The sequence below is a fragment of the Protomyctophum bolini genome (genome assembly GCF_963924005.1).
Source record: "Protomyctophum bolini genome assembly, chromosome: 10".
Classification (NCBI taxonomy): Eukaryota; Metazoa; Chordata; class Actinopteri; order Myctophiformes; family Myctophidae; genus Protomyctophum; species Protomyctophum bolini.
The window spans coordinates 7,995,109-8,018,215 of NC_137871.1; the positions used below are offsets into that span (position 1 = coordinate 7,995,109).

A 23,107-nucleotide genomic window follows, 5' to 3' on the forward strand; every position below is an offset into this window, starting at 1 on the left:
TGTGTGTGTGTGTGTGTGTGTGTGTGTGTGTGTGTGTGTGTGTGTGTGTGTGTGTGTGTGTGTGTGTGTGCGTGTGTGCGTGTGCGCGTGTGGGCAGCATCAAAGCCTGTCCTCAAGAGCAGCTGTGAGCGGTTCTCTACTGTCCAACATGGTGGCAAAAGAACAGAAAAGAACAGAGAGAGAGAGAGGGAAAGAGATAGAGAAGGATTGGGAGGAGAGGGGAATGGAGAGATGAAGGAGTTGAAAGAAAGGAGAAGATTGTCTGTGTGTGCGTGTGCACGTGCGTGTACGTGCGTGCGTGAGTGAGTGTGTAATGACACCATGTATATGCTGCAGCCCCCTGGGCAGTGCAGCCAGTAGAATATATGGAGCAGCACTTCAAAGACCACCCTTCATTTCCAAACCAGTAACTTTCTCCCTCCACCATGTGATACTAATTAACCCATTTAGATCCGAGATCAGATTCTAAGAATGTCTTCTACGTCCTGACAGTTTTCTGAAAAGTCGTTCTTTTGATTTTTCAAAAATAGCAGACCTACAAGCTCGCAGCGCGCCACTCGGTGGCGCGCTACGAGCTTGTAGATCTGCTATTTTTCAATAGCTAAAACAACAGCAAAAGGGGTTCCCGCCCAAAATGGATTAAAACTAGTTCACCAAAGAAACTAACTGTCTTGTCTCCCTCTAGCATGGTTAAGAAAAAGTCATACTTTTTTTAGGATTCAGAGAGTGATAATTATGCAAGGTCAAATAGTTTAAAAGTTTAAAAGTCGCATCTTCCATTGAACAACTGTCCTATACATTTGTGAGAGATTCTGTAATGCAATGACTTGGGTGTTCTATCTAATTTGCCTATAGTGACGCTTCACACAGGCAAGACGTTTATTTTATTTAGTTGCAAATACATGATAGTTCATTAAAAGAATACGTACAGTACATAATAATTGGAAAGTGAAAACAATAACTGAATGTGCAGGAGTGGCTAAAAGAATACAAACAAATGTATGAAAGAAGAAAATAAATACAAGTGTAATAGCTCAGTATTATTACTGAGCTTTTTAAAGCACATTGGTAATATTTACAAGCGTCATTATAATGGCGCAGCGTGATTACGATGTTGCATTGCTTTGTCTCTAATGCGGCACAGTAAACAAAGAAGGTGGGGTGAAGATTACTGGCTGACCGTCGTTGTAATGATGGATTTGGGATTTGAAATTAAACACTTTTTGAAAGCGAGTTGTGAATAGCTTGAAAAACAATTAAAAAGAAGATGAAAAGTAGGTCTTGTCACATTCTCCCTCCCCCTCAGTCTGTGGCTCCACCATGGCCACTCCCACATTCATTTCCACCACACTGCAGTCCCATTTACACACCTGTCTTCAACTCCCTCGTCAGCCCACCTGTGAACACTTTGCCAATCAACCTGCTCCTATGAAACTGGACTCTTCACAAACACTCATTGTCAGTTCATAGTTTGTTGTCATGGTTGCTTGTCTGTGGATTCCTGTTTTGACTGCATTGTCATTCTGCAATTGCCTGATTCCTGCCTACTATACTTCCGTGTAAGATCTGCCTTATTCTTTATTAAATACTTTATTATCTACTTATCTACTACTTGTTTGTTGTTACTCTGCACTTGGGTTCGACTCCGTCTACATCCATGACAGGTCTATAGCTTTCTCACGGTTTTACGTCCAATTTGGGTTTTTTAAAGGTTTGACCTCCTGGCCAACGGCGGCGCCTCCCTGACGCTGAACTACGAGCGCGCTCCGTTCCCGGCGCTGCGGCGCACCGTGTGGATCCCCTGGAACGTCTTCCACGTGACGGACACGGTGGTGATGAAGCGAGAGGACAACGACATCCCCGCCTGCTACCTGACGGGCCTCGCCAGGCCCAGCGCGCTTATCCTGGCCACGCCCCTCTCCACGCTGTACCGCACCTCCCCCGAGGACAACCCCATCATCCCCGAGACACAGGTGAGACAACGAGACACGTTTTTTTTTTTTTTTTAATACTGTTTTTATCAGGCATTTTTTGTATAACATCAGAATATTATCGACAATGATGAGTAGTATCAGTTAAATAAAATGAAAAAAATAACAGGCAATGTAAATGTTCCACGTACAATACATAATAAAAAAGACATGAATGTGATAAACATGAAAAAAACAAAAAAAAGTTAAACAATGAGTTTACAGACAAACAAAACGGACAACAGGACAGACACTCTTGCTCTCAAACTTTCCCAACATGTTGTTGTACATTAAGTGAATTACAGATATTCTTTTTTAAATGATAAAAAATTAAATAAAGAAAAAACACTCAGTTCCTTTTTTCCCCTTTTTTTTTCTTTCCAATTTTCTATTGTGTAGGAGGGGTTATATTGAAATATTCAATGAAGGGTTGCCACAACGAGACACATTCTGACCTGAGATGAGATTCAAAAAAATGTCTTCTACATCCTGACAGTTTTCTGAAAAAGCCATGTTTCTGTGTCAGTCGTTCTTCGATTTTTCAAAAATAGCAGGCCTATACAAGCTCGTAGCGCGCCACTCGGTGGCGCGCTATGAGCTTGTATATATCTGCTATCTTTCAATAGCTAAAGCATAACATAACGCTAACACCAAAAGGGGTTCCCACCCCCAAAATGGGTTTTAAGCGAGAGAGAGAAACAAGTGAGACAGAGAGACAGTGGGACGGATGAGACGGGGGCCGCGTGGGACGGAGACACAGGTGAGACAGATGGACACAGTGAGGGATAGAGAGAGACATTAGGGCCGATGAGGCAGAGAGCCAGGTGGGACCATAGACTGTAAAAAAAATATGGACAAAGCGTTCGCCGGGTCTGATATGGACGTAAAATGAAGCCAGTCAGTCCTTGTATTGTAAGTCGCCATCTTTCCAGATCCGTTTTGGCCCAGCTGGCCCATTGGCTGGCCCAGACAACGAGGCGGGACTTCCCCCCCCCCCTTCTTCTTAGTTGTTTTTTATTTTGACTCGAACGGGGAGTGGCTCCCGTTCATAGACTGTAACGGTAGCCACGCCCCTCAGAACATACTTTATGGTAATTTCTTTAATAAATGGGACCATAATTTTCCAAAAAGAATATTATGACATGAGAAATGAGACTTTAAACTAGTGACTGGAAGCAGAAAGTATTCATGACCATGTTTATTAAGGTAATAGGTGAAGTTGGGCCCAAATACATGGACCTCTATGGGGAGGGGATATATGGGGTTTTTTTGGGCCAAATGACAGCGCCACAACAGGCCATTATATGAACTTTCAGGATGTCCCGATTTCCTTGGTGGCTTCACGAAATATCTGTCTGACTGCCCCCCTGGGTGGGACGGACGAGAGACGAGGTGAAACGCTGAGACACGAGCGATGAGAGAGGGCCAAAGGTCATATCAAACTGTCATATGAGAGAGAGAGAATATACCTAATCTATTCCTATTCTTATTTTTCTTATTGTTATGTTAAGTGTAGGAAACCTATTGTTTGTCTCTTTTGTATTCCTAGTTGTACACACAAGTGTGCCAATTAATATAACTCCCGTTCTATTCACCATACAGGGTGATACAGACTTATATTGTACTGAATGACAAGATGCCATCATCATCCTGTTCAGATGGATAAAAGGTGTCACGTCCCTTTTTTTCACCTGGTCTCCCCACACACACACACTCCATGTGTCACTTTATAGTTTGCAGTCGCCTGCTAATTAAAAGTCACAGGTGTGGATGAGGCTCACCGGTTAGCCCACCGGATGGTGCTTTGATTATTGCTACGTCCCCCGTTGGGGACCTGAGTTGAAATGTCATTCTTTAAATAGGTCGTTTTCTGAAAAAGTATAGAGAACTGTTACCCAATATGGGAATATTTGAAAATTGTCACCTTCAATGGCATTCAGAACATAGAACATTTTTGATTGATTGAATACTTTATTAACAGTTTGCAGAAAATCACACAGGAAAGTACAGTTCAATTTAAAGGTCTGCTAAGAGGATTTAAAACCCAAGAAAGCCTATATGGCTGGCTTATTCCCATTGTGCTCCTTCATATTCAATTCATTGGGAAGTGATGTTGAAAGTTGTTAAGCTGTATTCTGTCCCAATATAGCACGAATGACAATCGAATCGTCTCTGCTTGTCTGCAGGTGCTCCATGAGCAGGTGGCCATCCCGGGCAGCGACCTCAACCTGGTGTACCTGAGTTCCAGGGCGGCGGGCTACCGGCCCCTCCTCAAGGTCCTGCTCACGCCGGACCGCCTCCCCTTCGGCCTGATGAAGGTCCACCTCATGGTGGCCGTCATGGGGCGGCAGTTCCAGAAGACCTTCCCGGCGTTCCCGGACCTGTCCTACACCTTCATCTGGGACAAGACGGACGCGTACGACCAGAAGGTGTACGGACTGGCCGAGGCTGTGGGTGAGTTTTTTTGCCACGATTGGCTGCTGCGTGCGTGCGTGCGACCGTGCGTGCGTGCGTGTGTGCGTGCGTGTATGAACCAGAACGACTGTATAGAGCAAACATGCTATTCAGGTTTTATGTTTTTTTTGTTTTTTGTTTTTGTTTTGTGGGTCGTGAGCAAATTACATTCATATTATATTTCTAACCTTTCCGGCAAGACACCAAATCATTAATTTCCTACCCTGTGTTTCTCTCGAGTAATCACAATTACTCACAATGAATGATTGGCAGCTGCATTCCGGGACACCATTTAGACATCAGACCGATTGACAGCAGCTGTTCCCGGTTGTTCTTGCTGCGGGCGATGAACCGCACGTGAACTCAGTTTGCCGCTCGAAGCCGATCGGGGAAAGTAGTGCATTGTTTCCGTGTGTGTGATACAGAATTAGCAGCTGGTGTGAAATCCTGGAATCCCAGACTGCTGCATTTTCTGAAGGCCACTGCTCATCTGCTGACTGTTGTGTTTTGCATGTATAATATTTCATCAAGGGCGCTGTGACTAAATAACATATTGCCTCACAGGCACTGAAACAAGTCGGGTGTTTGGTCAATAAACCTTTTTCTAGAATGTCTTTGTATTTGCATGGTAATTCATCATTCTGACCATCTTTTTGCACAGGACAACACTTATAGTTGCACAGGGTACATACAGTATGTGTGATGTTGTCGTTTTTATTGGCATGTCCTGGCATTGTGGTTGACACTACTATCTAACTAGTTACCTGGTCAGGTAATGGGTTAATAGATTGAACGTGTGTGTGAGTGTGAGTGTGAGTGTGAGTGTGAGTGTGAGTGTGAGTGTGAGTGTGAGTGTGAGTGTGAGTGTGAGTGTGAGTGCGAGTGCGTGAGTGCGTGCGTGGTGCGCTTACGCCATTGAGTGTGATATGGTGCAGTGTGTTATAGAGTATATCATTTCTGCATGTGTCATCCTCATCCTAAAACGTTTACACAAGTAATTGTAAACGTACATTACTGTACATATAAAGTGCAGTATGTTGAAAGGAAAGGATCAATTGCATAACGTGCAATTGATCCTTTCCTTTCAACACACTGTACTTCTATATTCTATTATACATTTTTTGAAGACGGGAATACAAAGGATATACAGATGATGAAGATGATCTATCAAAGGCCCACACAAATAGAGGATACACGCACATGCTTACGTTACATCTATTGAGGGAACAGTTAGAATGAAATGGGTTTTTATTCAGATGTGCGCGCATCCTCTAGAACGGCAAACAAGCACTCAGAAACAACAAAGCACAACAGATGTTCTAAAGCTGTGATTCCCAAGTTGTTCATGTCCTGTAAATTCAGAGCATACCTATCTACACGCACCTCGACAGCGGGTTGCAGGTCCAATAAGGCCATCATGGAAGGAGGTATATAGGGCCCGGCGCACACCATTCTTTTGGTAAAGGATTACTTTATTGAACAAGACAACAAGGTTTTTCGATCTTGATGGATCTTTCGTCAGGTCAGTGTGACTGTGACTGGACCCCATTTGACAGACCAGTGATTCTCAACCCGTGTCATTTCAAGGACCCCCAGTTTGACATGCATATAAAGTTCTCAAACTCTGCCCCGAACGCGACCTGGCCCAACCTTCTTTTTTCTTTCTTTTTTTTTCTCCTCCACTCCGTCTGGAGGACGCAGGGGACACTGGCGTTTCAGACTCGGAGCCGCAGCACGCATACTGACTGCGTGCTGGCATGGTCGAACGGTGGGGTGGTTGTTTACACCGCTGGCTGGCCCTCTGGTTTGCGGCGCACCAAATGAGCTTCAGTTCATACGCTAAATGTTTTATAAAAATCAATCGGATTATCACACGATAGCTGAAGCATCAGGTTTTCGTCATGTTGCAGCTGCACTGACTGAGCTATCTCGTTAAACCCAGCTGGCTGCGATGAATATAACCTAATCAGACATCAATCAACGTCATATAGTCACCAACCGATCCATATAAATGATATCATTCTGTAGTGTATGATGACCACGCAGTGTTACAGTCCACTGCCGGCTACAGGCTATTTGATTTCCAAAATGATTAGTATTATAACCGCCGTCCCTCGGTGCGGCAGTGCGCCTCGTTATATGTGCCCAATTTAAAATAACAGATCTCTAAGCTGTCGAGACACGCCATGAGCGGTACGTGGATGGTTTGTAAACTTTTGTAGGCTATGTTTGTTCTTTTGGACGATACTTGGAGTCTTGGACATAGCTGCTTCACTTCAGATGAAACTAAGGGGAGCTACTCGCCACCAGTGGAAATGGAATCCATTAGAATGACTAGGAAAGGGAACATTAACAGTCTTAACGTGAGCTACATAAATCCTTTATTTTATTAAGTCCATTGAACTCCGTTCTCACTCTCACACAGACACACACTGAACCACGGTGCGTGCCGCTGCGCTGGGCATTAAAGTGGCGTTCTTTTTTTTGATCTGGCTTCGGGCTTAACATTATGGTAATTTTTTGGTTCGGGCCGAGCTTCGGGCCGTGCTGGACCGGGCCTTAATTTGTGGGCCTGTTGAGAACTTAGACATTTCTATCTCTGGGACCCCAATTTTTTATTGTAAAATCAATGTTAATTAATGTTTTTGTACAAATGGAATGGGTCCATTTGGTTCCATTTGTACACTCTCAGAGTTACAGTCCCATAAGGGTCCATTTGGTTCCAAACTATCATTTAGCTGGGTACCCCCTGGAACTCCTTCACGGACCCTCAACCACTGTTCTAAAGGACAGGACAGCTAATTGCTATGTCGTCGTTTTCTTTGTTTCAGTGTCCGTGGGTTACGAGTATGAGTCATGTCTGGACGTGGTGCTGTGGGAGAAGAGGACGGCTGTGTTGCAGGGCTACGAGTTGGACGCCTCCTACATGGGTGGATGGATGCTGGACAAACACCACATACTGGACGTCCAGAACGGTAAGACACTTAAAACACATTCCCTCCCGCTACACTAGGCGGGATCGTGTGGCCAGTACCAGTCAAATGCCGCGAAATACCAAAGTAGAAGAAGAGATCCTGGGCAACCAGGAAGTACAGCCCCACCCCACACTACAGTGTGGGCTCACTCTCACGCCTGTAGACGAGCCGCGACAGAGTTGCTGTTATCGGCGCGATGTTTATCATGGATTTATACAGTAAGCTCCCAAACCTCGGATTTTGTCTCATTTTGAGCAGAAAAACGACTAATAAGCGTGCGCAAGTGTACGTCGGATTCGCATTTAGACCACCACGTGAGTTATTTTTTTATTAATTATGGATTAATCAAATCTTATTTTGGCACAGTGGGGTACAATAGCTATGCACGAGATATTTCGTTTCATCACAGATTGTGTTAACTGACACGCAAATGCGAGCACCGGCAGGAACTGTCTGCGTTTGTGTGCGCACATGTTGAAGTGTGTTTGCGTGCACGTGCATGAGACAGGTGGTCCCTTTTTCAGAGTTTTGAACAGGTGGTCTTTACCCTGCGATCGATGCAATAAATACTCGGATCAAAATGAAATATGGTTCGTCATCTCTGCTGCAGATAATGGAGGAGAGCTGTGAAAGGCCAATCATTCACCTTAATGACGGAATAAATCAAGAGTGAAAGAAGCCAGTAGAGTGGCGTTCACAACGCTTTCACCCTGCTCAGCCGTTTCAGGAAGAGAAACCGGCCTCCTCGTTCCATGCGGACCGGGAGAGAGCTGTGACATGTTTAACCCTTTCATTAACATAGTTGACCTGGTGAATGGCTCCGCGCATCAATCACACTCGCTTAGCGTGTGGAGTAAAACACGCCAAGCCAAGTTTGCCAGCGCCCTCAGGGCTGGTGACACACACGACGGTATCGCGTTAGACACACTGACTTACATGACGCGGGGACAACAGGATCTCATGTGCAGCTCAAGGAGACAGTGTAAGACATTGTGACAGACTAGAAGACCTAGTTAGTCTATGAATACACACAGGACAAGGACTTGAAACGACATGGCAGATGAATTACAGCTGCTTCAATGAATGACGTGCAGGTCAGGCAAAGGCTTGTGCAGGAAGTGGGTATTTTGGGCTTGTTGGGCTATTTATTCATTTTTCAAAACTTTTCAATACAAATGAAAATGGGAGAATATATAGCAGACGTGTTGTAGTGAGCATGAAGGTCAGCTATTTTCGGTTATATCACCAATTTACACTATTCGACCATTTCACTATACCAGGGGTAGGCAACCTGCGGCTCTAGAGCCTCTTATAGGCCCTCTCCCGTGGCTCCCAGTTGCTACGGCAAAGAAGTATGAAAAGGAATAAGAAGTTTATTTTTATTTTTACATTTAATCAATGTATTATTGAATTTGTACGAGGCATAAAGTTATTCTTTCACCACCAATGCTGCTGGCTTAGCTGGTACAGTACACTTGATATGCTTTGAGAAATTAGCAAACAATAAAATGTATAATATTGAAAGGCCAGAAAAATCCCAAATAATCAAAGTTTGCTTTTATTAAAGCAAACATTATTTTTGCGGCTCCAGATATAATTGTAATACGTTTTTGGGGCCAAAAATGGCTCTTCTGATAATAAAGGTTGCCTACCCCTGCGATTATGCAGTGTGTGTACGCACATGTGGGGGGGAACAGTTTTTGTCAGATGAAGGAGGGGGTGGGGGGCACTAAGGAATAAAGGTTGGAAACCACATGCGATGACAAATGCGTATGATGCTACGGTTTGTTATTGGAGTATCATTATGCTAGCCCTTTATTGTTATTCCAGCGTGTTGTATTGTCAGTGAATTGGTCTTCTCATTTCCCCTGCTGGCTGTAAGTGACACTAAACCCAGTCTGTCCTGCGGTCTTTGGCACAGATGATTGATTGATTTGTTGCAGTTGTCGTCACACAGGATTTGTGTCCTTGCCCGAGGTCACGGCCCACCGCCGCTCTGTGCCGTGTTCATTTTAATGTTTAATTAATTCAGTCTAATAGCATCAGTTTGGAAATGGTGCCTGGGTTCTTGCTTTCCCATCTCTGGGTCAGTGAAGTGCTTTTTCTGTGTTTGTTTAGTTTAGTTTTTGTATCATAAATTCCTCCTTTCCATTATGGAAGTCACACACATCACTCATTCTCTCTCTCAGTAATGTATTTGTTCACACAATGCTTTTGTGTAACATTAAGCCAAATGATTAACCACTTAAGCCACTTAAGCTTCTTAACCCATTCTGACCTGAGATCAGATTCTAAAAAATGTCTTGTAAATCCTGACAGTTTTCTGAAAAAGCCATGTTTCTGTGTCGGTCGTTCTTCGATTTTTCAAAAATAGCAGACCTACAAGCTCGCAGGTCTGCTATTTTTCAATAGCTAAAGCATAGCATAATGCTAACACCAAAAGGGGCTCCCGCCCAAAATGAGTTAAGCCTTATACATTGCGTTGCCATGGGCTGTGAGTGTGTTGTAGATTGATGATCGGTTATTTTCGGTATTTTTTGAAAACCTTCCCTTAGAGTAAATAATGACATGCCCAAAATAGGTGTCCCCATGGTTAAAGTGATTAACACTACAGTTCCACTTCCAATATTTTTGTGAAATACCGAACAAATCCTCCTACTATATAGTATACACTACATCTAGGCGTATTTGTCATAGTATTTTTGAGGGGCGCTAGTCCCTCCTATGTCCAGCTTTTGAGGGTCTGTGTAAACACAAACATAGAAGATAAAAGTGTGTAACCATAAACATTGAAGACAAAAGTGTGTAAACACAAACATTGAAGACAAAAGTGAGGACGCAAACTGTGATTGGCCAGATGATGTACTGTATGATGACGTATGATGATAAGAGCGCCCCTCACTTCACACAGGTGTTATTTTTTACAGAAAAGGGTTACCTTGGTACAGTAGGATTCTACTAGGATGTCAGTATTAAAATTAAATTAATTTGTCTTGATGACGTTGGTGTGGAGATATTGTGTACTATTATATGACATACATACAAACATGCATATACACACACATTACACACACAGTATACATTGAGAGGGACAATATACAGAGATGCGTCAAAGCTCTCAGATTCCGCTGGCAGTTGAGAGGGATATGTAAGAGTTTATGTGGAAATACGCTGTTGAATGTAGAACTAGTGATAGTGACCTCTTGGGGTTTACAGGGTAGACACTAGACAGATGGTTCCAGCATGTGGGTCAGTGCAGCATGGATATCTCCATGTAGGTTTATCTGTGAAGAAACTAACATTAAACAACCTGTTACCGTCTTCTATTTCTTAGCCACATGAAACCTACCGTCCCTATATTCTGGGGCAAACGTTCTGTGAAAATAGCCAATATACAAGCTCACGACGCATATGTTGTGAGGTTTGACATCAGCTATTTTCAGCAAAGACATTTGGGGCTCCATTTTCGTCACCGCTAAACTCTTTATCCCTAAACTTCTTTGCCTTTTTTTTTTTACTATTTTTTAGCTTGTAGACTGGCCGTTTTAACTATTCAAAAATGTTTAGCAAAATAGTAAAAAAAGGCAAAGAAGTTTAGGGATAAGGGGTTTAGCGGTGACGAGAATGGAGCCTTTGGTGTAGAAGTATAGATGACTTGAAGAGAGTAGAAGCAGGCACACAGTATAAGAATATCGGGTGCACAGTTCTGGTATAGGGATAGTCTATGCTGCTGTTTATTCCTTTAATAAACAAAGAATCCTAAATGGATAAAAACTTGAAAAGTTAGTGCTGGTATTACTTTCTGTAGAAGTATAGACCCTTGCATACCCTACGTACTACATGTATAATATAATATAGGGTTTCATTGTTTATGTCCTCAGCTCAGAAGCATCACGTAGGGATGACGTGTCTTTTTTTTGTTTGTTGCTTTTCTGCCTTTATTGATAGTATAAAGTGAAGATAGACAGGAAAGAGGAAGACAGAGAAGGGGAGAGACAAGCAGCAAAGAAAGCCTAAAAAAGCCTATTATGTGGCATGTGCCTTGGACCACTTGCCCTGATATGTATTTTTTATGTTGTTTAAAAGCCACATGTCTGGTTGTCTCCGATCAGAGATACTCCGCCTAGTACTGATATGCCTTGGTGACATCATGAGATTGAGAGTTTGATATCAATGAATGGGATAAAACTGGGTCGAAGGGAAACCATTCAGAAACAATAATGATAACGTCGCAGAACAAATGAAAATACTTTAGGGCATTCCTTCACATTGGGATATAGTGTTTAGTTTTTTTCTTCTTTTTTCTTTTTGTGAGGGGCCCTAGCCCCTCCTAAGTTCAGCTATTAGTGTAGATTTTCGTCTTACACAAACATTGAATTCCAAAGGGCCCGGTGCGTCACAGGAACAAGGACATTATGTTTCAGAAGAAGGAGAGGACACTGGAGCAGCACGGACATTTTAAGGCTTTTATTAGGTGCTAGCATACAAAAACCACTAATGTTTCGACCTATGCGGTCTTCATCAGAGTCATGATGACGTACTATGTGTACAGGCAAACCGTCTATTTTTGTCCTACACAAACATTAAATTCCCATTGACAATGAATGTCGAAAGCAAATCGACATGTTAAGTCATGAGGATGTACGATGATAAGAGCGCCCCTCACTTCACACGATTTTCGTTTTTAATTGGGGAGGTCCATACTTCCCTCCCCCGAACACGGGCAATATAAACGCTTGACAAAGCCGGATGCACCACTGTGGATTCAAACCCACAACCTCAACCTGCTTTAACCATTTAACTTAACCACTGCGCCACCCGAGCAGATCACAAACCAGGACAGTATACAGTACCATTACCTACACTACACTGTAGGTATACTACAGGTCCCATAACCATCAAAAGGAGAAAGTGGAACTGGATGATGGGACACACTGGAAGGACACAAAATGACATCACAAGACATGGCCCTGCACTGCACTGCACTGCACTCCACAGGGATAGAGGACACGGGTTATTATAGGCAGAGAAACAACTGGAGACGCTCCACACTCCCAAGACCTATAAAGAAGAGAGAGTGAGATGGAGATATCGGGAGCGCTGGTGAAATGCCCTGTGCCCCTCAGCGGGGTAAAGAGGATTAAATGAAAAAGTAAGTCATCCGAGCGCCCAGGATTGATTCTAAAGCAGTGGGAGGTGGCCAGTATAGGTTTGTTGCCGCTGCCTTTCTCCGCCGTCCAAGCCAAAATCAATGAATTTAAGATTTCCCCACACGTACCACTAGAAAGACATCTCTGAATCTGATTATCTGGCTACACACGTACCTGTCTGGATGACATGTTCCAACATACAATAAAGATCATTGACCCAAGTCAATAATTGTTGAAAGGCAAAATGTTATGTGGCTGCTACGCTTCAAAGGTGCTGCTCTTCCTAAAAACAGTGATTTGTTACATTATAATTTGTCCTTGTGATGTCATCAGACGGATGCTTATTATTAAGGGCATTTTTAAGCACTCCCCAGGGGGTAATTACTTGCCTGCATTGACCCAGCAGTGACTCGCTCCGAGTGAGCCAGCCACTGGGGAACAGTTGGAGGTTAAGTGTCTTGATCAGCGGGACACTTAACCAGGTGACACGAAGCCTGAAGGAGTCGAGGATCGAACCAGGGACCCTCTGATTCCCAGGCGCTATATTCTAATTGGTGAAGAAGTGTGCTACTTACTAGAGATATTGTTGTGTTAAATCCAGCTCAGTGGAATCAGGATAATGGAAAATGAAGTAACATGGTCTGAAGCCACAAATACATGTATAACTAGATAAAGTGCCCCTCGGGACAAAGGTCCCACCAGGGCAGGTCAGGTTGTGGCCTCCTGGTGGCGCTGTAATAGTGAAAAACGGTGCCATTTCTTTGGATGGCAATTGGATTGGATTGGATTTTGCCAAAACACATTTTTGGCGCAAAATGCCTCAAATTCTGCGCCAAAAATCCACCTGTTGGTGGCGCTATAACAAGCCACCTGTTGGTGGCGCTATAACAGGCCAATGTGAAAAGGGTGGGATATATTCGTCAGCCTAGTAGGAAAGTCTGTCATGATTTGAGGATTTTTGTTCAAAACGGGCCAATCCTGCAAACTTTGAAAGCCAATGTTAGCCATTTCGGATGGAATATGAAATATCAGACACATCTGTCTTGAACACATGACTATAGAGATAGTGTGTAACGATTAGTGGGATTTTGGACAGAATCGGGAGGAGTAATATCCAAAAATATGTTTTTTCAAATGTCGGCCTCCTGGTGACGCTATAACAGGCCGTTCTGGAAAATCGGGGGGCAGAGGTTCATCGTTGGCATCCAGGGAGTGTGTGCGCACAAAATTTGGCATCGACCGGGTTAACGGTGCCAGAGATTAGCTGTACACAGACGGACGGACGGACATACTGACGGAGTGAAAAACATACTCTCTCCCCATGCCTTCAGCCTGGTGGAGACAACAATAGCTGGAGCTTTTTAGCAGAGAATTAGAACGTACACGTAACTGCAGATGGTAGTGACAATCTCGAGCTCTCTGAGAATCCGAAAAGTTGGGAGACACAGTAATTACAATCAGAAATGCATGTCCCATTCTGGACTGACATGAACAATGGAATGTCATCTTTAAACATCCTTTGACAGAGATACATTTTCTGGTCTGAAATTATGTACAGCATGAGCTTGTACATAATCACTATTCTTCTAAATTCATGAAAGTATGAAATAGAACGATCAATCATTTGACATTGGTAAAACAAAAACTAAAAACAAAAACTTCTACCACTGATTATTATCATTCTGAGGTTATATTTCCTCATTGATTGGCCCTTTTCGTCATTCTCAATGCATGCCGAAAAGAAAATAATTTTGTTCCACAGAGCAATCTCACTGTGTTTTATTGTAATTTAAAGACAGTGCTGTAGTTATTCTCGGTAAGTAAGTCATTTATGGTTAGAAGTTGTCCTTGGAGAACGAGGAGAGAGAACCTGTCCCACTTCCTGCAGGAGGGCTGGCGTCTCTCCAGAGTTCCCCTCAGTGCATCATTTCATCTCCCTTTTGTTCAGACGTCTTCAATTTAATCCTACAATATTTTTTGTTTATATCCAATAGCAGATCAGCTAATATAATTAAGCATAGTTCCCCTTCGTGCCTTGATTTATCAAGGGGGGTGTGTGTGCTGAGTAATTATGCGGTTTTAACCCATTCTGAACGGGAACCCATTTTGGTGTTAGCGTCATGTTATGCTTTAGCCATTTAAAAATAGCAGATCTATTTTTGAAAAATCGAAGAACGACTGACATTTTTAGAATCTGATCTCGGGTCAGAATGGGTTAATCGGACCAGTGTATGTCCAGTGGAAACCTTGTATGAATCTGATCTCAGGTCAGAATGGGTTAAAGCGGCTTCTACGTGCGTTCCGTTCTGCACGTCCCACACCTGGGAGCTGCCCAGTGCAAACACAGTGTTGTGCGCCGTGGGCCACAAAGCTGTTCCACTGGAGGGAGGTGGAGGTTAAGTGCCTTATACTCGAGGGGCAACCCGATGGCAGCTGCTATGAGGCATGAAAGGGCATTTCTCATTTACTGTCCCCTGGCCTGATATTTGCCTGCCGGTCCCCGGGCGTCGGACAGTGATTGTGATTCTCCAAACAGTCCAGTTTCCACAGGCTGCAGTGTACATTTTTTTTAAAACAGACAGCATCCATCCATTGATGTCATTGTCTCCACCAGGCCGAAAGCATGGGGAGAGAGTATATGTTTTGCACTCCGTCCGTGTGTCCGTCCGTCCGTCCGTCCGTGACCAGCTAATCTCTGGCACCGTTGGCTTGATCGCAGCCATACTCTGCACACACACACTGCCTGAATGCCACAACTGAACCTCTGCCCCAAAGTTTTCACATTGGCCTGTTATAGCGCCACCAGGAGGCCGCTTTGTGCAAAGCAAATGTTTTGACAGTACACCTACAGATTTTGTCCAAACATCACGCAAATACACAGTCTCTCTACAGCCATTCGACGAAACGGGACTTTCAGATTTGCTGGCTAAGATTGGCTTCCAAAGTTCGCAGGAGTGCTCTGTTTCTTTCAAAATGCTGCAAATCATGAACACATCGTGTGATTTCCGTGACATTTTGCACAAACATTCCCACCAGGCCGAGGAAGAAATGCCACTTGAAAATGTTCAACTCAGCCTCATGGTGGCGCTATAACTGCCTGATTAGTGTTTTACCTATAACTGCACCGATCCTTGTATGCACACTCCCTAGAGGTCAAAGGAAAAACCTTTGCCTGGAATTTTTCCACATCTGCTCTTTAGAGCGCCACCAGGAGACCGGCATACGTCAAACACATTGTCTAATTATTACTCCTTAAGATTTTATCACGCAAGTTTCACGCAAATCGGTGCACATGCTCTCCATAGTCATGTGATCAAGACGGGTTATTTTAGCTGTCAACATTTAGTTTCCCCCCCCACCCCCGTTATTCATTTCAGTGGAAGTTGCTCAGTGGCGTTTTCAAGCACCCGGGAAAACTGCCGGAAGTATAATTATAACTCAATGGCTCGAACGAGCGGAAGTTTAGCCTATAGCCTATAGCCCCGCGGACCTCAACTTTGAGGTCATGGATGGTTTCCGAACTGCTTTCTGTCACATAAGATTGTGGAAAACAAAAAACTAAAGAACACAGCAAGCAAACAGTTTGAAGAAGAAGAAAACTAAAAAAATAAGAGGAAAAAAAGGTAACTCTGCATTCCTTGGTATTAATGTTTACACCAAACTCTGCTATAGCTTCTCTTTGTTAGAAACTGAAAATAACAGCTGAACACAATCTGTCATCAGCCCTCTCATGCGTGTTGCACAGAAGAACATTGAAATGCATTTGGAGCCCGAATGCCTCCGGTTGCATCTCGTTTCATCCCACCTGTCTTAACCCATTTTGGGTGGGAACCCCTTTTGGTGTTAGCATTATGTAATGCTTTAGCTATTGAAAAATAGAAATAGAAAAATCATGAACATGTGGTGCAAAGCTTTGAATTATATACTCTTTCAGAGCGAACGTTTTTAACTTAAATCTGGGAGGTGGTCCCTGAAACAACACATTTTCAGATAGCGGCCAATTTCATATATTTTTGGGGGTCCTTGACATGAAATATTGAGAACCCCACTGATATAGAAACATGAGGTTTTTCAGAGAAAAAAACATTTTAAAAAAATACATTTTTTTCAAATTTCGACGTCGGGCCTAAATGGGTTAACCCATTCTGAACGGGAACCCATTTTGGTGTTAGCATCATGTTATGCTTTAGCTATTTAAAAATAGCAGACCTACAAGCTCATAGCGCGCCACCGAGTGGCGCGCTACGAGCTTGTAGGTCTGCTATTTTTGAAAAATCGATCTCAGGTCAGAATGGGTCCATCAGACCAGTGTGTGTCCAGTGGAAACCTCGTATGAATCTGATCTCAGGTCAGAATGGGTTAAGGTACGACGCCCACATCACCAAAGCCTTTCGCTGAGGCGTATGCGTCGCGCGACGGGGGGGTAGAGCCGCTGCAGAGATGAGACCGCATTTGTGATCAGTGGATAGATGCCGACGTGCAAGGTTTCATCTCTGGGAATGTGTGATATGCAAATGAGACTCGGTGTCCTTTATTTGGGATTGAGCTGTGTTGAGCAATTGAGGTTTTATCTTAATGATTTGATGTCTGCGGTTGCACATCGTCACATGCAATGTCGTACTTACACACAGATGCTGTAAATAGCGATAGAAATATCTTTGGAAACAACAAGCCCTGAGAAGTTTTTTTTTTTTCTCTCCTGTTCTGGTAATGGAATCTCTTTCCCAAAGCAGATCTAAACTCCAAATATAAAAGGTACCAAAGTAATATCACGAGCTAATGTTTTCTGCCTCATCTCTGCTCTCATCATCGGTTTGTTAAAAAAGGACATCCTAACCCAATCTACTAGCTCAGACCAAGCTTTGTATAGTACAGATTGTTTGTTTTTGTATTCCAGTATGCTTGCTCACATCAAAGTATACCAACGATCCTCTCACACAGTCACTATCTGCCTCTGTGTGTACCAATAAAACGATAATCACGAGAGGCTTTGATTATGCATTTTTCTCAATACCAACTGAATTATTCAGTTTGAAGTTAAGCCATTTTATTCCATTTCTTTTTTGACATTTGAGATTCACGGTCCACATGGGGGTTGTGGACGGGCCGACGTTGTTCAATAATGCTCCACGCCACCAACATGAATCCAAATATTACTGTTTGCCTTTGCTGCTGCTGCTGCTGCTCCCCACCATCGATTCCTTAATACCGCAAACAAACCCATGACTAATGTCTTTGCCTGCGACAAGAAAGGCCACAGTGGTCCACTTGCAGGCGGAGCAGTGACAGGCTAAGTCCAGATGGTCGCTATCATTCTCCTCCCATGACTTAGGTTTCATTTTCTGGCTTTCTTCTTGTCCGTCTGAGAGCTTGACTGTGATGTGTGCCAATAAAGCATCTTCCACTCTCATCCTCCCTGGCAGTGGCTCTCTCTCTCCATCTCTCTCTCTCTCCTCCAGAGTATGTCGGAAAACAGATAAAGGCAAATGACTGCTGTCTGTGCTTTAGTTGTGTTCCCTCCCTCTCCCTCGCTCTATTCATTAAAGAGGATCCAGCCGCTCCTCAATCACGGAACTTGCCTCACCGTCCATGGGGTAACAGTTACAGGGGCTATTCTTATTTGTCCATTGCCAGAGTTCAGCGACTACAGTATTACACGAATGGTCACGCATTTCTCAAATGGTGTCTTTTGAAACACAAGCTGACAAGAGTTCAATCCTTCATGGTTCAATCCTGGCTCCTCCTGGTGTTGCACGTTGATCAGCAGATGCCTTGCATGGCTGACTCCACACTACCGTCAGTGTGTGAATATGAATGCGAAGTGCGTGTGTGTGTGTGTGTGTGTGTGTGTGTGTGTGCGTGCGCGCGCGCGGCGCGTGTGCACATGAATGTGAGGCAGACATTGTAAAGCATGCACTTTGAATGTTCTAGACTCCAGATGACTAGGACGGTGCTAATTAAGTGCAGTCGATTCACTGTCACGGCAGACATGTTACATGGCGACAAGGGAAAGAGGAGAAAAGGTAGAGGGTGCAATTAAAAGGCTCATCCTTCTCCCCTGCCAGTCTGCTCTATGTAAGCATCAGCAGGGTGACATTGCTCAGGGCAACGTGACAGTTTGTCAGGCGACCATGGTGCTGTCTGGCACCGGTAGACTGCTCGCTCGGCCCCTTTTAGAAGCAAATTCTCTGACTCGAAATTAGGAATGTTTTGTAAGTGATTATTACCTCGCGTGGTGAGTGACTCGAGTACGGAAGACACTCCCGAACAAGAAGTGCTCCTCTGAGTTGAAATGTATACACGCTTGACGTGAACATCACCACGGTTAATGTGGTTAAGATACATTTGAATTAAATTGTAAAAGAAACATGTAGATGGTGATATTATTGTTTCCCCACTTCAGGTTATAAACTACAGCGGGGTTAAAAACATGCATCAAGGTTCTCAAGGTTCAAGGTTCTTTATTATTATTTTATTTATTATTTATTCTTTGTTATTTGGGGTAGAAGGCGGCTGTGTGTAAGACATGTGTGTCCATGAGAACAGTTCGGTGGAAAGTTCATTTCCCATGCGTTTGTGTAAGTGTGTTCCTGGCATATCTGCCAAAGGTCATGTCAACGTTGCCTCATTGTCCTGCGTTATCATGGCGGGTTCAGTGGAGACGAACACGGCCCAGACGAAGACACAACAGGTGTCAGGGAGGGTGGGGGTTGAGGTGTGGGGGGGATCCTTTCTTGCGCTGTCTCTTCTTGTGGAGATTGTCAATTGGGGGGGGAATCCAGATTCATGTTCTGTTCATCTGTACTGTGATGCTTACTTGTCTGCCATGTTTTTAATCTGCTGTCGCTTTTAACCTGAACTGAAAAACAAACCACGACATCAACCTGGGATTGCATGCCCCTTTAACAAAAGCAAATTAAATGTATTTAATGTAATTCAGTCTGACCTGAAGCAGGGATAATAAAACATATCCCCAACAGCCCTATCCTTGTGTTCAGTCTCTCTGGCTATCAGGGCATCAGATGCTGTAGATGTCTAAAACCAAATCATTAGATTGTATACTTCTATACAAATAATATTGGCCACATGTGGATGTTGTGCTCAGGGAGGGTGAGGTTTATGATTGATTGTTGTATTTAATGCATTCCATTAGTCTGTCTAATAGCCTATGGGAAGACTTGTCTGCATTGTAAACTCTGATTGAAGTGTAAATGGAGGGGAACGTGGCAGACTGCCAGAATTACCTCAGTATCAGATATGTATTTTTTTTTAGCTCAAGTGCACAGTCAAACTGTTAGATTGCTGATTTCTGCCGCAGCCAAGAGTGTTAGGCGTCCAGTATTTAGACACCTGGATGTACAGTATAAGATCAACAGAGATATTACCCACAGGCTGTTTGCTGTCGGTAATGTTTCTACATCGTAGTGGACGCGTAAGTCAGCAGATTCACATCAGCGACGGTGACGCTCACGGCGTGTTGCTGTCGGTTACTGCGAACGCACAGATCGCGGTTCACTCCCGAGTACCCAAGGTCGCACGTCTGGGTGTCGTCGTGAACGAAGCCCGTTTTGCCCCGGTACCAATCTGTCTTTGTTAGCGATGCATTTACAACGCTCGCGTGTACAAAGGGAGCCCGACCGCTCCAGGGAGTGTCCTGTCAAGAGAGAGAGTCTCTCACCAGACCATGTCTCCATTTGAATTCGCCCTTCAGTAGATTAATGCAATGTAAGGAAAGAACTCAGTGAGGGGACACTGTAACACGGTGGCACGCCGCGCAATTTCACTGACCTACAGACAGTACATGAAGGGTTTAGGGCCACTCGTTTAGGGCCACATCTTCAATGACTTCCTCATCGACTGAGACAAGTGCAAGAATTCAAAAGTACAATAATGAACCACTTAAGCCCTATACAGTACTATGTCAAATTGTCATACGACAAATGTAGTGAGCAGCAGCTGATCTACAAGCTCACGTGTCACAATGCGTCATGTTATGAGGTTGTATTTATGTTGTTTTTGGTTTTGCCTGTAATGACATGCCCAAAATAATGATGCCACGTTGAAAGTGGTTAAGTGCTCCCAGCATGCCGTTCACCCCTACCCAGACACCCCTATGGCGTCCGACGGGTCCCACCATGTTCGACCCCGTTCTCCACCAAACACTGCACTATACGCTCTTCCATACTAGAAATGTTCTTAATTCGTCCTCTCTCTTTTAAATATTAATCTGCCGTGAGTCGCCCGAATTCCGTGTCTCGGCGGAGGAATGGATGTCTCGCGGAGGTTGGCGAGGCCACAATGCACCACATTAATCTTCCCTCCCCTTCACTGTGACCGAGGGGGAAAAGCGTGTTCCTTTACAAGATTAAAGGCACATTCCATTTCATAACATATGTCGCTGTTTTGTTGTTGATTTCCAGAGGTCCACTGGAGTGATGACATAAAAACACAGGGCTGTGGAGGTGTTAGGCCTGATTTATATTTAGTTACGCACCGGTGTTGCGCGTCGGAAATATTTTCTGTCTGCAACGCCAACACGATGCACAACTAGGTATAAATCAGGCATTAGTGTCCAGCGCTAGGATTGATGCTTGCTGCATCGAGGCTCCATTACAACCAGACCACACATCAGTGTCTTATAGGTTAAGAAACGCTGATGGAATACATTTACATCGAGCCTTGCTTTATTCATGTGTAATAAAGGTAGAAGTATAGATATAATCGGTTTTCATGACTGTACAATATATGTATAATTTAAAAGACAAAGCAATGTGGTGGCGCTACTCTCGTTTCAAACTGTAGATGTGTGATCCTTATATTTAGACGTGAGGACCCATTTCTGTTCAGCTGTCAGCCTTTTTGAAAAGGAATACATGTTTCCTTAATCGCGAGGTAAATATCCCATGCCATTTAGAGTTATATTTGCATTACATCTGATCAATTTGACATTTAATTTAAGCTGCAATCCTTAAAGGACCACTTCACCACTTTTCAACCTATCTCCATAATTGGTCCTCACCTCAATGACCCTGATACAATGGCACTTTTCTTTCTACTCAGTTCAAAAAACCGTCCACCAGTGACGTCATCACTGGTGGACGGGTTTCTGAATCGGAACTGCCTACAGCCCTCCTGCTCCTACACAGACAGGGTAATAGGAAAGAATTGTGGTAGTTTATCATGAACATTAGTGAGGACCAATTATATGAAGTTTGAGTTGAAAAGTGGTGAAATGGTCCTTTTACTTAATCAAGTGTGAGTGCAGGATTTTAGTGCAGAATTTTGTCCTGCTGACCTAAAGCCCAAACTACAGCGTTCGTCCCAGCGGTGTGGTATGTCCTGTTGCACGTCGCGACCCAAGTCGACCCAAGTCGTGACTCAACTGGTTCAATTCAATAGCCCCAAACCACACCAATGGCTCGCCATGCATTTACTCGCTTGTCATGGCTTAATTACAGAAAGCTGTAAGATAAATTGCAATTTTGAGTTTCATGCAGTACCACCACCACTATACATACTATACTTATAACATACTTCACCACTCTTTGCTTCTCTCCAGGCATCTTGTACAAAGGCAGCGGGGAGAACCAGTTCATCTCCCTCCAGCCGCCCGTCATCTCCACCGTCATGGGGAACGGCCGGCGCCGGAGCATCTCCTGCCCCAGCTGCAACGGCCAGGCCCAGGGCAACAAGCTGCTGGCGCCCGTGGCGCTGGCGTGGGGCCTCGACGGCAGCCTGTACGTCGGGGACTTCAACTACATCCGCCGCATCTACCCGTCCGGCAATGTCACCAGTGTCATGGAGCTCAGGTATATACAACTATGAGTGGGATTTCCTTTTCTCTTTCACTGCATGGCTGAACTATAGTGCACACTGCGGAGAGAAGTCGAGTCGATTAACCCATTCTGACCTGAGATCAGATTCATACGAATGTTTCCACTGGACACACACTGGTCTGATGAACCCATTCTGACCTGAGATCAGATTCTAAAAATGTCAGTCGTTCTTCGATTTTTCAAAAATAGCAGACCTACAAGCTCGTAGCGCGCCACTCGGTGGCGCGCTATGAGCTTGTAGATCTGCTATTTTTCAATAGCTAAAGCATAACATGATGCTATAACACCAAAACGGGTTCCCGTTCAGAATGGGTTAAATTCAAGCGTGCATGTGTGACATGTTCAATTTAATGTGTGTATGTTGTAATGTGAAATGTGTAATCTGGAAATAGACCGATAGGATGAGATGTATTCTAGCCTGTTCTACGGAACTTAATTTTGGTCCTTACGTGCCATATATCATGCACATACTAGACTACTGTACAAACTAGGCAACCTACATGCTAAAACATTACATTCTAAGAACACACTATACATTTTCATGTTAAAAATAGAACGCAGACATTTCCGAGACATCCACACTAGTAGAACGAGGCTCCGAATTCCAGTCGCTGCCATCCTTTCCCTGCCCGCAACAATTTTATACATATTTTCCCAATCCATCTCAATAATTAGGAAAGACATCTCGTCTTCACAGTGTAATTGAGATGATTTACGTCCCC

The 23,107-nt window shown here is 43.9% G+C and overlaps 1 protein-coding gene across 1 annotated transcript in view; it reads left to right on the forward strand.

Annotated features, from left to right (window-relative positions):
- LOC308323109 (teneurin-3) overlaps positions 1-23,107 on the forward strand; it is a 223,061-nt gene that overhangs the window by 160,702 nt on the left and 39,252 nt on the right. Inside the window, 4 exon segments of the mRNA XM_080774726.1 lie at positions 1,712-1,973; positions 4,157-4,424; positions 7,256-7,399; positions 22,109-22,358. Coding sequence (XP_080630852.1) covers positions 1,712-1,973; positions 4,157-4,424; positions 7,256-7,399; positions 22,109-22,358 — 924 coding nt within the window.